The sequence below is a fragment of the Chiroxiphia lanceolata genome, chromosome 11 (assembly GCF_009829145.1).
Source record: "Chiroxiphia lanceolata isolate bChiLan1 chromosome 11, bChiLan1.pri, whole genome shotgun sequence".
Lineage (NCBI taxonomy): Eukaryota > Metazoa > Chordata > Aves > Passeriformes > Pipridae > Chiroxiphia > Chiroxiphia lanceolata.
In genome coordinates this window covers 12,802,234-12,817,515 of record NC_045647.1, presented here as the reverse complement: position 1 = coordinate 12,817,515, position 15,282 = coordinate 12,802,234, and the positions used below count along the sequence as shown (strand labels likewise).

Sequence of the window (15,282 nt, the reverse complement as noted above, 5' to 3'; positions counted from 1 at the left end):
CGCGCTGGTTTGTCCCCGGGAGAAGGAGAGTTGGGAGCCCTCTCCGTGCCTTATCAAGTTGCTTATCTGAGCGGCTGCCAGACGCTGTAGACCAGTTCGGCTTTATCTGGTGCAGGGGAGGAAAACAGTGTATCTCTCGCACCCCATCCCAAATCGAGGACCACCTTTTCTGCCGTGGTTTAATTCACGAAGATGGTGAAATGCGGATTGCCGTGTGAAGCAGCTAGATCCCTGTTGTGGACTGAGGGCTTCGTATTCACCTTCCAGCTCCCGATCTGTGCTCTGTGAGAGAGGACACTAATTCTTCTCCTTCATCCCCTTCCCTAAACCTTTCCTTGCTTCCATGTTGCATTGGTCAGACTTTTGGTCAGTGTTGTTTACGGAAGGGGAGGGGAAAGAAGGCAGTTGAGGTTACAAACAAAAGTACTTGTATGACTCATCTACTTGGATTTAAGACATTATATCCTTCTTTCAAGGGGCCTTTGCTTCTCTCTGAGGGAATCAGATGCTTGTTCCTATTCTTCCAGAGGAGGATGGATTGAAAGTTGTCCATTTTAGACTTTTCTTGGGCCACTGCTGATATTATTAAAGACATAATGGGGCTTTTTCACTGGATTATTGCCAGGATTAGTTTACACACTGAAACAATGAGTTGTTAGGCCTCTCGTACGATAATATTTGTCCTGCTTTAATATAAAGTTGCTGCGGAGGTGCGTTAAAAATTGTGGAGGACAGTCTGCATCAGAAGAGGCTCTCTTCATCTCTGGTTGGTGTGGCAACCAGCAATCTGTCCTCGATGCCTTCAGCCTTGGCCATCTTCACTTGCCGCCCGAACTCTCATCCGTTTCAGGAGCGTCATGTCTACCTGGACGAGCCCGTCAAGATCGGCCGCTCCGTGGCTCGCTGCCGGCCAGCCCAGAACAACGCCACGTTTGACTGCAAGGTGCTCTCCAGGAACCATGCTCTCGTCTGGTTTGATCACAAGACAGGCAAGGTAAGATGTTTTTCTTTCTTTAAAAACGTGCTGGGCTGCACGTGTGCTTCAGCAAGTCCCTCTAGGCTGCAGATCACCCTGGTTTTGCGGTGATAACTACGGCTGCACGCGGAAGGAGTAAGGTTTGTGTGAAAATGATTACTTTTCAGGTGAGTTGGTGATTTCTGACGAAGCAGAAACTTTAAATATTATTAAAAGTATGTAAAACTAACAGTTGAAAATGGTGATAAGAAGTGAAAAACTTGCATGTGTATTATTCATTGCTGGAAGTAGGTGATTTTCAGGTGAGTCATAGAAATGTGAAGGCACAGGCTTGTATCAATATAATGGTGTAATACCATTTGTTCAAATGATGAGAAATTACCATTTTATTTGAGCATGTAAATAAATCTCATTGCGAGGAGTGTCAGAAAGTGGATTTAAAAAACCCCGTTGTGTTTGGCACGCTCACTCCTCCTACTTGTCCTGTTGAAATTTTAATAGAGTATTTTGTTTGGATCTGGTAGAAGTTTTGTTGCTGGCAGCAGGAGTGTAACAAGTGGCATACAAGGTGTATTTTCTCGTTGATAGTGAAAATGGTTTTAAAATATATCCTGTGTTGCTTTCACTGTTCCTCTCCCAAGGCTGGCGATCTTGTTAAGTGAAATTGAGGGGTTCTGTAGTGCGTGTTTTGTCCACTAGGGATTGAACTGGGACAAGTAAAGTGTTTTACTTAATAACTGTCAAGTTAATTTTAAATATCCAGCAAGAAAAGAACAAAGTGCAGACCTCAGTTCCTCAGCGCTGTATTTTTTTCCAAATATATTCGTGTTACACCCTAGAACTTTATGTGCTCTAAATCAGCTGATTGTTAACTTCACAACATGCCCTTCTATGAAATGCAGTCAGTGTAGCTCTGGATTTTAAGAATAATGTGGTTTGTAATTAATACAGGTTTTTTAGTAATATGACACAGCATGAGGAGCAGCACAAGGCAGTCAAAGTTCTTAAACCTTCCATTGTTAACTATCCTGTGTTATGCAATCCTTGGGCATGATGGGACAAGACAAGCATTTAATTTCTTAAGGCTGGGTTGTGGCATGGCTTTCAAGTTACCTGCAGGTAATTGTGCAAACTGCTATCTGTATGAAGTGTTTCATTAAGCATATTGCTTTGGCTCTGCTGTGTGTGTCATGTGCATTCTTGGACTCTTGAAAGCTTAGGTGCTTGAAATACTTTCAGTTTAAGCTTAGTTTTTTAACATTTCCTTTGACTCAACAAAGTAAAATGCTCCAATTTATTTTGCTGTCTTTAAAATAGAAATGTTGTGCATATAGCTTTTTATTAACATTTCTCATGAGTAAGAAAGATTTTAAGACACCCTCCCTGTGGTCTATTATGTTTACAAATAGTCCAGCCATATTTAAGATGGTTAACTTGGCAAAGCACTGAGTGTCTGCTGACTAATAGAAAAGCTTCAAGGACTATCAGCTGTGGGTTTTTTGGTTTGTTTTTAAATTTCAGTTAGCTTTGGATTTTCTAATATAGGTCAAACATGTATATGCTTATTCATTTTATCTGTCTGTTTTAAAGTAGCAGCTTGGCAGTAGGAAGTAAGAGGATGATATGTTATAGTTCTTGAGATTCCATGTGAAGATGTGATGGGAGTCTGCTAAAATTGCCCAGGTGGAGATCTGTAGCCATAGTGGTCAGCTGAAGAGTGAGTTTGGGATCATGGATAGGGATCCATTCCTGGGAGTGTTGCATGTTAGTTGTGGTGGTGCTGTAAAAGGCTTTTTAAAGCATTGGTACAGCAGCGTGGAGAACTTCAGATTCTGTGTATGTTTCTTGGCAGTATGGTCTGGTTTTTCATCTGGTAGAGTATCTGAATGATAAATTGTGAGATAGGTGGAGGAGAGGGGTAAATGCATTGTTAGAGATAATGGATATCAAATGCTGTTCTGAAAAGCCAGGTGGAAGGTATTGATAAATACAGGCTTGATCCTGAATCACAAGAACCACTTTAAAGAATTCTGTGGTGTTTTCAAAATACAAACAAAACCATAAAACTATGCCAGAACATTTGCATGCAGGAACATACATTATCATTGTTTACAGAACTGCTAATAGGCACATCTCACTTAGGAAACTGTCATTATCCTATCGATGACCTAAATTTAAACTTGCACAAATTGTCACGGTATTTGTAAACATTTTTTAGAAGCTTATATATAGGACTTTTATCAATTCTGGGTTTTTTGAAAGATAAAAGACATTGAAATGTTAATTTAGTAACAGAGAGAATAATTCAAAATGGTTCATGAATGATCTGGAACTGCAGTTTCATTAGTTGTGGACTTTGGCCATAGGAGTTTCTGGCATTCCCAGTCACTCGGTCCAGTCTGTGCTGCCTCTTGAGCTGCCTTTCAGTTATACTCCAATAGTCTTTGTTTTTCTCTGAGGATTTGGAGTTTATTTTAGTGAATCATGTGAGTGATCCTGTTTACTACGTGGTCTGTAAACAATTTTATCAGCATAATCTGTAAAGAGGGGTAGAACCCAAAGAGAGGGAGCATCAGTAAACAGTGGTAAGGAAACTACACAGTGTTTTTTCTGAGGCAGAGGTAGGCATAATTTGAAGTATGTCACATAAGTAGACCAAATTGAAGATGACATGTTACTTGCAGTTGAAAGATGTCAATGTTTACTTTGTATAAAGGCACTTCAATTATGCATGGAAAAAGTTATGTGCCCAAGGAGATAATGTCTATGTAACACCAGCATTATTAAGGATGAAAGTAGGATGGGCTTTCAGGATCACCAGTAAATAGCAATTAAAAGGAGATATTTAAATTTGGATTTGCTTTTTAAAATATTTTTAACATAATATCTAAGCTTAAATGTGTGTAAGATGAAGGTGGGAGGAGTTGGTGGTGGGATTATCTGTACTTGGACTTTTTCTGTGCTTAGTGATACTTCTATAAACAGCCAGTGAAATGCCTCTTTTTGCTTTTGTTTGTAGGTAGAGCACAATAACCTCTTGTAAATTTTTCATACAGTGATAACATTAGAAGATTATGCTTAGAATTAAGTTTTATTTCATTTTTTTTAGTAATTACAAGTTAATCAATCTGGGTTTTGTAGAGATGCCTGAAAAAGTGAGTCACTAGATATGTAGGAAGTAGATGTTGTGCTGAGCATGGAGTGTTCCCAAAAGTGTGAATCAAAGCAAAAGGAAAAGTGGGCTATAGTTCAGAAAATGTAAATCTGTTTGCTCAGCTTATATCACTGCATATAGGAAGAAACTCTTTCAGATTGCTAAACTGAGATAGTCTTAAAGTTGTTTTTTGGTTTTTTTTCGGTTTTGTTTCCATTTTTAAAAATAAGCAAGTGGAAAACCCTGGAGAATTTGTATGTGACTTCTCCCAGGCTGAAATGCTTCTGACAGATGTGGTAGAAGCTTTTAGAAGAAATGTGAAGCTTCCAACAGATATCCAGGCTTTCAGAAATTGGAATTATTCAGTGCCTTAGGTTGTTGTGACTTGCTATTATAAGTACCTTTTATAGGGAATTCATTGCCGCAGTTTACCAAAGGCTCTGTGAAACTGTGTGAAAAATAAAGTATTTTCTTAGATCAAAAGGACTCCAAGTAACTGGTCATTTTTAATAACTTAAAAAAAATATGTATAGGCACAAGTTTCTCTGTTAATGGTATCCAGTACTACTGCTTTTGTTTAATTCAAAGTGGATATGAGTTGAATTGAGCACATTCATAGTATCTTCGTGACAGAAACACTAACTAGTATATTGGAAGCCATAGTCCACATAATAGTAAATGAGATTTATGAAGGCTGTGCTTTATGGCTTCTAGACTTACAATATGTGAGATAAAAATGTTACAGAATACTTCCTGCAGGTAGCACCCTCTTTAAAGAAAACAAACACAAACAACCCTCCCCACACCCCAAAAAAACTCCACCAAACAAAAAACTTCCAAACAAAAAAACCAAAAAAACCCACAAAATAACCAACCAAAAAATCCCAAGCCCCAACAAACCAAACACAACCAACCAACCCAAAACCCAACACCTCAAAGCAGTCACCCCAAAGGTGCAGCCAGGGAATTACAGACTGGCTAATTTGCTTTGAGTCCCTGGGAAAATCATGGAACAAGTTGTGGAACACTTTTCTGGGCACATGAATAAGATGATTGGGTAGTAGTCAGCGTAGAGTTGACAGGGGTAAATCATGGCCTGCTGAGTCCAGTTGCACTGTGTGATGAAATGACTCTTTTTGTGGGCAGGACAGAGCAGGGCACACTCTGTACCTTGCCTTTAGCAGGGCTCTTGGCCCTTCCCCACAGTGGCCTGTCTGAGTTTGGGCACTGCAGTCTGGGTGTCCGAGCGACTTGAGGAGTAAAACAGAACTGCTTTGGGACGGGGCTCCACGGTGGTGCTGGGATGGGTGTTGGTGAGGAGCAGGATGCCACAGGGTCAGTGCTATGAGCTGTCCTGTTCAGTGTTGTTATCAATGACCTGGGGGACACAGTGAAGTTTAGTTGTGTTTGAAGGTGACACCATATCTGTTGGTGTGATGGGGAATGAGTTGATATGCTCAAGGGCACGGCTGCCCTCCAGAGGGACCTGACCTTGCTGGAGGAATGGGCAGACAGGAGCCTGAACAAGGACAAATGTGAAGCCTGCATGTGGAAAGGAAGAACCCCTTCCAGCTTATTAGACCCTGTCTAGGATACTGCATCTAATTCTGGACCACCAGTGCAAGACATACATTAATAAACAGGAGTTGAAACACTGGATGATCTCTCTTTGTGGTGTGTTGTACTAAGGATAAAAGTACATTGATCATGATAGGAAGAAGAAAGAATGTGTAAAAAAGAAATATGTTTTTCACTTAACATTACATAGAATGTTTTGTGGATATCAAGAATTATAGAACATCTCTGGATATCCTATTTGTTCAGAAGTATTTTAATAAATCTGTCTTAAAAATTAAGTGGGGCATGAAAAATGGTATTTAGAGTTGCAGGATTTTTGTGGGAGATTTTTTTTTTCCTGCTACTTCCAGTGGAGATTTCTTTATGATACTCGGGCCTATTTAGTGTTGGTTTGTGCAAGAGATGTTTAGTTTCTCATGTATCAGTAGCATTTATTTTGGTAGATACCATGTCCGTTATTTATTTTTTCATCTACTGCATCTTTTCAGCTTTCTGTTAGGATTGTTGTCCTTTGAGAGATGAACAGATGTTTTATTTTTCAGTACTCTTGATGTTGCTGTGTCCTTACAGTCTACAGTGGAGACACTTTATCTTCCAAACATTGAATATTTGTTCCAAGTGCCCTGGGGGACTGACCTGGGTTCTGCTCTAATGCACTGAGGTGAAACTCCAGTGCGTGGATGCTTTTGGCAAGAGGGTGATGTCAGGCAGCCCTTACATACACCTGTTAATATTTTTATGTAAGTGCTTTTCACCCTGAGTGAACTATCCAATTTTATGCTGATGTGATCATAAGAATATTATGGGGTAGAGAGTCTCACTTTTGACAAACTTCAGCACCATACTTTTAGAACCCGGTGTAGGAGTGCGGGCGGCCATTTATAGTAGAGGTAAGTCAGTGCTGACAAGGATTTCCCTGCAGAGATACCATCTAGAGCCACTGCTGCAGAGCTAATACTGTAATTCTTGGAGCTGATCCATTGCAGTCATGATGCATCTATCCTGAGCCAGGAACACCAACACATTGATTAGGTTTTAAAAACAAACAAAAATCCCTTTTGTATTTGCAATGAATTTTTACAAACCTCAAATGAATCAGGTTACTTAGTAGGCATGAAGGCCAGTAAATGTGTTTTCCTTAGATCTTGAAATAGGATGGTCCTTGTCCCAGGCTTATAAATGTAAAATGCTGCTTTCCTATTTTATATAATCAAAGTTGTTGTTGACATTTCCTTTTTCCTGTGCTAGTTGCAGCAATCCATTGGTCATTTGCAGGTGGATTTACGTTGCATTGGAGGAATACTTTGATTTGACTTTGCCTTCTCATTTTTCTTGCTGGATTTGAACAGTTTCTGTTGCTTATTTATCTAATTAAAGTAATTGAATTTATGTATGCTGTAAGGGCCATGTGGGTGAGGAGTGTCTGTGTCAGTGGGCTGCTTTGGTTGGGTTGATTTGAATCTGATCTAGCTAGAATTCAGCAAAATGTGCTGCTAAAGACTCAGCTGTTTTGTTGCATTTTGGGTTTTGTCATTTCTTTTAATAGATAATGTAAAGTGAAAATGATTATTGTTCGTGGAACCTGGCCAGTGAAAAGGAAGGAAGAATGCTGTCTCCATCTCTATAGCCAGCAATTTTACAGCCTATTGCTGCTAAATTATACCATTGTTTGTTGTCTCTGGGTTTTCTTTTGACTCACATCAATACTTGCTTCCTGTTAACGTTGCTCACTTGCTGAGAGTTTTGGATTATCCAGGAGCTCTGAGTTTTGTTAGATCTTGCTGTGTCAATGCATTAACGTTCCCAGTGTTGCTTTCCAGAAATGTTTCTGCTCGTGGCAGAATTGTTGGAAGAAAGCTTTGCAGCATTGTCACATTTTGGTTGAATATAGACAAGTGTTTTTTCAGTCTGCTTTAGGAGTGGGAACATCAGGCAGAGAGATAAGTTGGACTGTACCATCTTAATCCCCTGCAAGAAGCCATATCTGTCTGCCAGCGGCCCAGAAGAGTTTCCTTTATGAGAAGGAAAATCACTGTGGTGGAGCCAGACAATTAATTGGATACAATTTCTGTTGTATTGTACCAGACGTGTATGATTGAGCAATGTCTTAGTTTATTTCAGTCCTGAGAAAGTATAAATAAATGATGAACTTCCAGCAGGCTTATAATAGAAAGTCCAAAATCCTATAGTAACACTGTAGTTGAGTGGAAAAACACAGAAATTGCTAGCAGTAGTTTGACCTTTTTTTTTTTTTCTTTCTTAAAAAGTTAACAGAAGAAATAAACATAAAAAGTACTGGGATTAGTCAAGGGTAGTTTAGGGCATGAGGAATTTATAATATCTTTGCAGAACTAAGGAACATTTCAGTATTGATAGTTGAACTGTGGTATGTAGTGGAGGGCAATAGCTGCTATTGGTAGACCTTTTAGTTTATAAAATAACATTAACCAACCATGGGAGAGACTGAAGAATTGGCAGTGAGAGGGACTCAATTGCAAACGTCCTAATAGTGTAGAATAGTGAGAACTTGTAACTAAATACAAAAATATTGACAATACTGTGCTACTGTTAAAGCAAGTTTGTCCCCAGTAGGAACATCTTGTTCAGTTTTAGTCTTCATGTAATAATTCAAATATGCTGGAAATATTATTGACAGGAAGTTCAATATAGGAACCATGCAAGGTATCAGATAATATATAAGCCATATAAGAGCAGACAAGTGACCTTCTGTTCTTGTGTTAAGAGGCTATTGAATAGAAAACTAAGAACAAAGTTATTTTCATAATTGCAGTTGTAATTTTTCTTCCATAAAAATAAAATTAATGCAAGGGCTTAAGATGCAAAAGCTGTGGGTGCTTGTTAACTGCATTGAGTAATAACCTTTTTAAAGGAAGAAATAGAAAGGAACAGAAATGCTTATGTTTCAAATCCGAGATGTAAAGCTCTGTTATGGGCCAGATATTTGTACAGCAAGTTCTTTTGAAGACATTTGGTACTGGCTGCTGCTATTTGTATATGCCATTAGTCTTATCTGATAGGCAGTTTTTGCTCTTACCTGGCACTTTTCCAAAGCTGTTGCTTTTCTGGAAGTTGAGCAAGATTAAGTTTAAACATAAATTTTTCTAAAACTTAGTGTTTGATGCAATATTGTTAATGTTCTGTAAGAGGTTGAACTGCACCCCAACAGAGTTTGATCATTATGCCTTGCCTTCTGGTTTTTTAATTGCTTTTCTTGAAGTGTAATGCTTAATTGTGTAGGTTAGAAACCAGAAGTCAGATCTCTTGGTTTTGCAAAGCTGGGCTTTTAACCTGCCTGCCTTTTTGCCTTTTAAATTTCTGGTGACCTTTCCCAGTAACTCCTAGTACAATTAACTGTCATCCTCTCGTTTTTATTTTGTTGTTGTTGTTGTTAGCTGTAATGGTTGCCTGAACTTATGGGCAATAGAATTGCAAATCAGTTTCTATAGTATTACTTGTGATTTTATTCTGGTATTGCTGATGTTTGCACTTACACCTGCTGTTTCCAAGTGCTTGAAGGATATGAAAGCTTTCAGGAGGCATAATGAATTATTTGTAATTCTTCACGTTTTTAACTTTCTTATTAAAAAAAAGCTTTGCTTTTTATATCTGATTGTGGAAGAATCCATTCTGCAGCCAAGTTATTTTTGGAGGTCTTTGATCTCTGTAGGTAATTGCAACTCCTTGTTGTTTTCTTGCAATCATTACAGGGATTCCTCTTGCTGTATACCAGAGGATTTTTAAGGTTATGTCAATATTAACATATATTTTTAAAGGACAAGGAATAAGTTTAATGAAGTTTCTTTTGTTTCTGTGGATTCCAGAACTCTAAGTCGTTGAGTAGTTCGGGTGGTATCTACTTTGAGGGAAGTTACAATACTGTGAAGAAGAACAGCACATTCTATGATATGGATGAACTGTTGGAAGAACTAAAGTTGGTGTGGACCTCAGGAGGTCATCCAGTCCAGTCTGCAGTTCCACAGCAGGTCTAAGCAGCTCAGGTTACTTTTGGACTTGGGATAGGATTTTGGGTGCAAATTAACCCCTACCAGCAAATAAGCTTCTGAGGTCACTGTCAGAGATATTTCCTAGGTGGGTTAACCTGTGTTGCTCTTGTCTTAAATTATGTTCTAAGTTTCAGTGTGTGTATGTATAGATAGAAGGGAATATTATGAAATATCTGGAGTACTTCTTTTATAGTGTAACTTAAAGTTACATCAAAATGTGTCAGCTAAATTTAAAAGAATTTCTGGAGGAAAAGAAGCACTAAATGAAAGACATAATAATGTTCCTAGTTCCACCCCTGATTCCATAAGGGTGGAAATAATACAACACTTTCACTTGTAGCTGTCAACCACTACTTCCTTTTTAAGAACTCAAAGGGGAAATTTTTTTTTTTTCAGTCTTCCTCTTTGAGGACTTTTCCTGGACTGCATATTCCAGCACTTGTAAGAGAAAGCCAGGAATACAGATTGTCACAGAGGGGGCATATTTGTTTTTGGAATCCCTGTAGCTAGTTGATGTTAGGTAAAGTTCCTGGTTGTGCTGTTTAAGCAGAGCTTTGTTAGGTATATAAGTACTGTTTGTGACAGTGAAGGCCAGTGATTTGGTCTATGAACAGAGGGCTTGCTATGTGATTAAAGGGAGAACTGATAGGCTGCTATTTATACTAATAATACATTACCTATACCATAGAAAGGCATGTGAATGTTCTCAGTCTGTTGAATGCTCTTTACCCACAGTGTCATCCTGATCCTTAGTTACGTTCATGAACCTGACTGTTAATTTGGAAGTTAAAAGTACGTATGCTGTGTTTGGCTAACTTTTAACTTCCATGTAAACAGAAGGGAGGTTTTGGAGGTTTTTGTACTTGAACAAATGCATTGCACGGGCACACAAGGACAGCCTTTCTTTCCAAACTCCTGGTTTGTTTTGGGATCTGTGTACACGTGCTGCCTCACTGCCTGAGAGCAGCAGGGATTGTGCAGCCATTGCTTTGCAGGATGTTGCTTCCTGGTAAATTCCGTGCAGATCTACATTTTAGCTGCAAGTTGACATTCTGTGACCCCACGTTCCAACAGTGGGCTTGGGAAGGGTTAGTTTGGCAAAACAGTGCACCAGCACAGCTGTCCTACTTTCTCTGAGCCACTCTGGGACATCCAGATTGGTTCATTGGCCCATTCCTGAGGGCTCTTCAGGTCACCCTGTTCTGGGATTTTGCCTGCTTCACAGGTCAGTGTAAATCTGCCTGCAGTTGAACAATTTTGGATGCATAGGGTGTTTTTGGTCTACATTTGGTTATCAAATGCAAGTGTGCTCATTTTCTTTCGTTGCTTTCCCACACAGCTTTATGTTGAGTGTTCCCAGGATAAATGTTGCTGGATAAATTTTAGGTGATGATCTAAGTTTTATAAACTAATACTAAAGGATCTTGATGACTACTCTTTGAGATCTGTAACTTGTCCTCTCTTTGGTGTGTTTCATAGTTTAAACTTGCTGTACACATCTCCTTTTATAATTGCTGTCTTGTATTTCCAAAAGATTTACAAAAATAATTGCTTCGTAAGATCCTTTAAAACCTCTTATGTAGATGTAGTTTTGAGTCTAATATTAGGATACCTGTAATCTTGTAACATTATTTGAGTTACTGGATCTGCTTGCTGGTGTTGTGCCTCAAATTAAGTCTAGCAAGTATGTTATACAGTTCTGCTTTAAGTATTGCCTCAGACAGTTATTATACAGGTGAGCAAAGCTGAGTGGAGACTTTTCTTTCTTATCCAGAACAAAACTTTTCACACAATAGAAGGATTTAAGAAATAGTAAGTGCTTGCTTATACTTGTGGACATTCTTTGCTGTTATGATTTTTTGACCCATATAATTCCTGCTGTGGGGTTTCCTTTCCATAAAGCTGGAGATGATGCAGTGAATGGACGGGACCAACCTGCTGCTGATCACAGAATCATAGAATGGCCTGAGTTGGAAGGGACCTTAAAGATTATTTCCTTCCAACCCCCTGCCATGGGCAGGGACACCTTCCAGGTTGCTCAGAGCCCCATCCAGCCTGGCCTTGAACACTTCCAGGGATGGAGCATCTTCCAGTTGTTGTTTGTTTTGTTTTTCTCCCCCCCCCATCATTGTTCCTTTCATGGTCTTTTTTTTAACTTCATTGCACTCGTTCAGTACTAAATTAGTTGTTATTAGTATTATTTATTAAGTATTCTAAAGCAGTAGAATTTCTGTCAGTACTTTTAATAATTCTTGATGAAATGTCCCATTTCAGTGAAAGAGAAGAACACCAGTGATAAATTATCCCAAAATCAGATGGGTGTCAGATGCACTGCATTTGTACATACAGCTGGCCAGGAGTGCACATTTTTCAGTGGTGTCTGTGAGCAGGTCTGAGGGCCTTTTTGACATCTTAGCAAGGGTTTTTTTTTTTTTTTGGTTTATGCACATGCTGTGTGAACTCAGGCTGGTGCAGATGAGCTCCATATTTCCCTGATGCATTGTATTTCTTAGCATTTGGAAGAGTATGAGCTGTACTAGAGCTTGCCTTTTTAATGCAGCCTTTGAAGTATGAGTGTTGTTTGCTGGCATCTTAAGAAGGAGAAAGTTTATCTGCTTTGATAAACAAGCCTTGAGAAAGAGCTCTATGACCTTGCTTGAGGAAAAATTATGATGGGAGGAATGTCTTGTATATTTATTTTATATAATCACAAGTGGTAAATTCAGTTAAATGCAGCTTGTTTCAAGTGTAAAACACTTAGATACCTGTCTACACTTCAGGCATAGTAAGGATATTATCATTTAAATGTAGGAATTATGATAATTAACATATTTGTTTAACATGCTAATAGTGTATGAGGCCAAACTTACAAGTTTTGAGAACATTCTAATTTAAATACTTGTGTAGTTTGGTTTTTTTCAAGTATTAGAGCTTCAAATTCTGGAGAATAGACATGGATGACTGTTCTTTATAAAATACTGTTAACAGGGTTTTTTTCAGATATGTTGATATTATGTTTGGGAAGAATTGTTAAAGATGTCCTGTAGCAAGAAGGCTGCACGTCTTGCATGTTCCCGCAATGCTAATGAGCAATTGCATTATGAAAACTGTGGTGGAATATGGAATCTTTGCTATTTTCTGCAAAACTCAGAGCTGCAATTCAGAGAGAAATCAGGCTTTTCGGTTTCAGTTCTGTTCTTTGACAGATGTTTGTTCCAATTCAAAAGGTACTTTTTTCACCATCGATTTCTGAGTTCCTTTGTGCTTTCTGGTTCCCTTGACAAAACCGCTAAAGCAAATAGCAGGGAACAAAATCTTGGCAGCTTGTTCTGCAGTGTCCAGTCCAATGTCCAAAATCCAAAATGTATTACAGGTTTCTGAAAATGTGGGTCATAACACTTTAGAGCAAGATGCTCTCACCAGCATTAGGGAGGTAATCTAATTGAACTAATTGAAGAGCTAATTGAAGAGTGAAATGGAGTAGGCAGCAAAAAAGCACAATGAACCCCAGCATCAGAGTAGGGTGTTCCTTGTTTGATTTATCTGATCCTCCTGGGACCTAAATCCTATGTAGCAGCAAGTGCCTCTGTGTATTGTGTTTCTTTGTGGATTGTGGAAATGTAATATAAACATTACATTTCATTTGTAATGTTCATATATTACCATTAGAAAATACGATACTTCAGAATGTGGAATTCAGTTTTCCTTTATTTTTCCTATTGAGAAGGCGAAAAAATGTTCTGCAAGCTACCGATTCTGAGTAAGGTATTTGACAAAACTGAAGAAATAAGAAGAAATCTGTGGCAGAAAAGGTTGTGGGTGCACAGAATATTTCTAAACCAGTTGTCACATATCAGATGAGCCCTTGTGCATAACTGATCCTTCGTCTATCCTACCCTTTACACGTTGACTCTCACACTTGGACCACTCTTGAAGCCAGGCTAGACTTAGACTTCAGCTCCCTTATGCTCTATAATGTTGGTGCTGTCTTCCTTCCACTCTTTGGGATGAAAAGAATTCCAAGTTTTTATGAAGAGTTACCTGTCTGTTTTTGCATAGCCCTTCCTCACTCGAGTCTGTAAGGCTGGAAATCATTGTAGTCCCAGCTGCCACCTTCCCCTTGCTGCTGTCCCTTTCTGCAGGGTAAGAACAGCATGTGGTAGCGTTCCCTCTTAGTGCACCCTGCATTCCTCCTATCTTTTGTCCATGTGACTTTGAAGTAAGTGTCACGTGGTGATGGAGCACCCAGATATAAGTGGTTTTAGGGACTGGAGAGAGGAAAATTAGGGGAAAGGGAAGTGTGATGAAAGGCTGGAAGAAACTTTTTTTCTGTGTCTCATTCCTTCTAAAAACAAGGAAGCAGTTGTTGAGGTTGGTTGCTCTGATTTGAGCCTGGTGGCCATGTGGAAGGGGGCTCTGCAGGTGCTCAGGTGCTGTGGGGGGCAGGAAGCACATCTGTATGGTCTGGTGGGAGAACTGTCGAGGTGAGCTGCTTGTCAGCACTGAGGCACAAAGCACTGTGCAGAACTGGGGGTAAAGGGATGGGTGAGAAGAGCAATGAGCAGTGAAGGTACTGGAGTTTACTCTGGGAATAATTCTATGAGGATAGAGACAAGGGGATCAGTGTTGCAAGTGGATCAAGTGATACCAAGGGGAATATTGAAACTGGAGAACAGTTGAAGCCATGATTACACACTTTAGACTGCAAGTTGCCCTTTTTTTAAAAGAAAAAAAAGAAAAACAGGAAACATGTATTGCTACTACTTGGTACTACTTCTGCTTTCTGAATTGTGCCACTAAGCTCAGGTGCCTGAAGAGCAGTTCTCCGCTGTTGAAAAATGATTGTAAATGCTAAAGCTATCACTTAAGGTAACAAAGCTTTTATTGGCAATTTTCTGTGTTCTGCTGTTTGAGTATTTAGTTTTAAAAAATGCTTACTTCTTCCAGCTTTGTTTAAGTTTTATCAAAATATTCTCAGCATGTTTGGAAGAGCCACCGTTATGAGCAATGCAAGAATGGTCATTGGAAGGAGCTTCATTTGTAGTGAAGTAGGTATTTCTAGAGCAGACTTTTTTTTTTTTTAATTGAACTACTCTTACAGTTGGAAGATAAGTCATCTTCTGTGAAAGATTTTAGGAAAAATAGTTTCATCTCTTTTATATAAAACTTTATATAAGACTGCTCCTAGTGAGGAATGTGCTATCTATGCCATATTTGAGACACTTATTGTTTACCACTTCAACTGTTTTTACAACAGGTTTGGTTTTTGAAGGTTATATTGTGACTTGCTAATGAGAGTATTGCATGTTAGAATCTCCTTCAGTAGTTTTGGTTTATGTTTTAAATAGCAGCTTGGAAATATTTATGTCCTCTACATGTTTCCTGTCAGGGCTAAAATAGTTTGTTTCATACTTTGAGTGTGTTGCTTCATGAAGAAATCTAGTAGTTTAGTTTGCATGGTAGTTGATACTGAGTAGAGATGAATGTTTTTATCCTTGAACTGACATGATGATTACTCTTTATATCTGCAGAATGCAAAAGTTCTAGTT

At 38.9% G+C, this 15,282-nt stretch overlaps 1 protein-coding gene across 34 annotated transcripts in view; it reads left to right on the top strand.

Annotated features, from left to right (window-relative positions):
- Positions 1 to 15,282, top strand: part of SLMAP (sarcolemma associated protein) — an 86,489-nt gene continuing 71,207 nt past the window's right edge. For 9 of the 34 annotated variants that reach the window (XM_032698602.1, XM_032698574.1, XM_032698600.1 and 6 more), the window contains exon 1: positions 6 to 994. In XM_032698602.1, coding sequence (XP_032554493.1) covers positions 797 to 994 — 198 coding nt within the window. In that variant the 5' untranslated portion in view covers positions 6 to 796. Of the gene's footprint in view, positions 995 to 15,282 lie in introns of all 34 variants that reach the window. The other 25 variants (XM_032698570.1, XM_032698598.1, XM_032698593.1 and 22 more) reach the window with 8 other exon arrangements.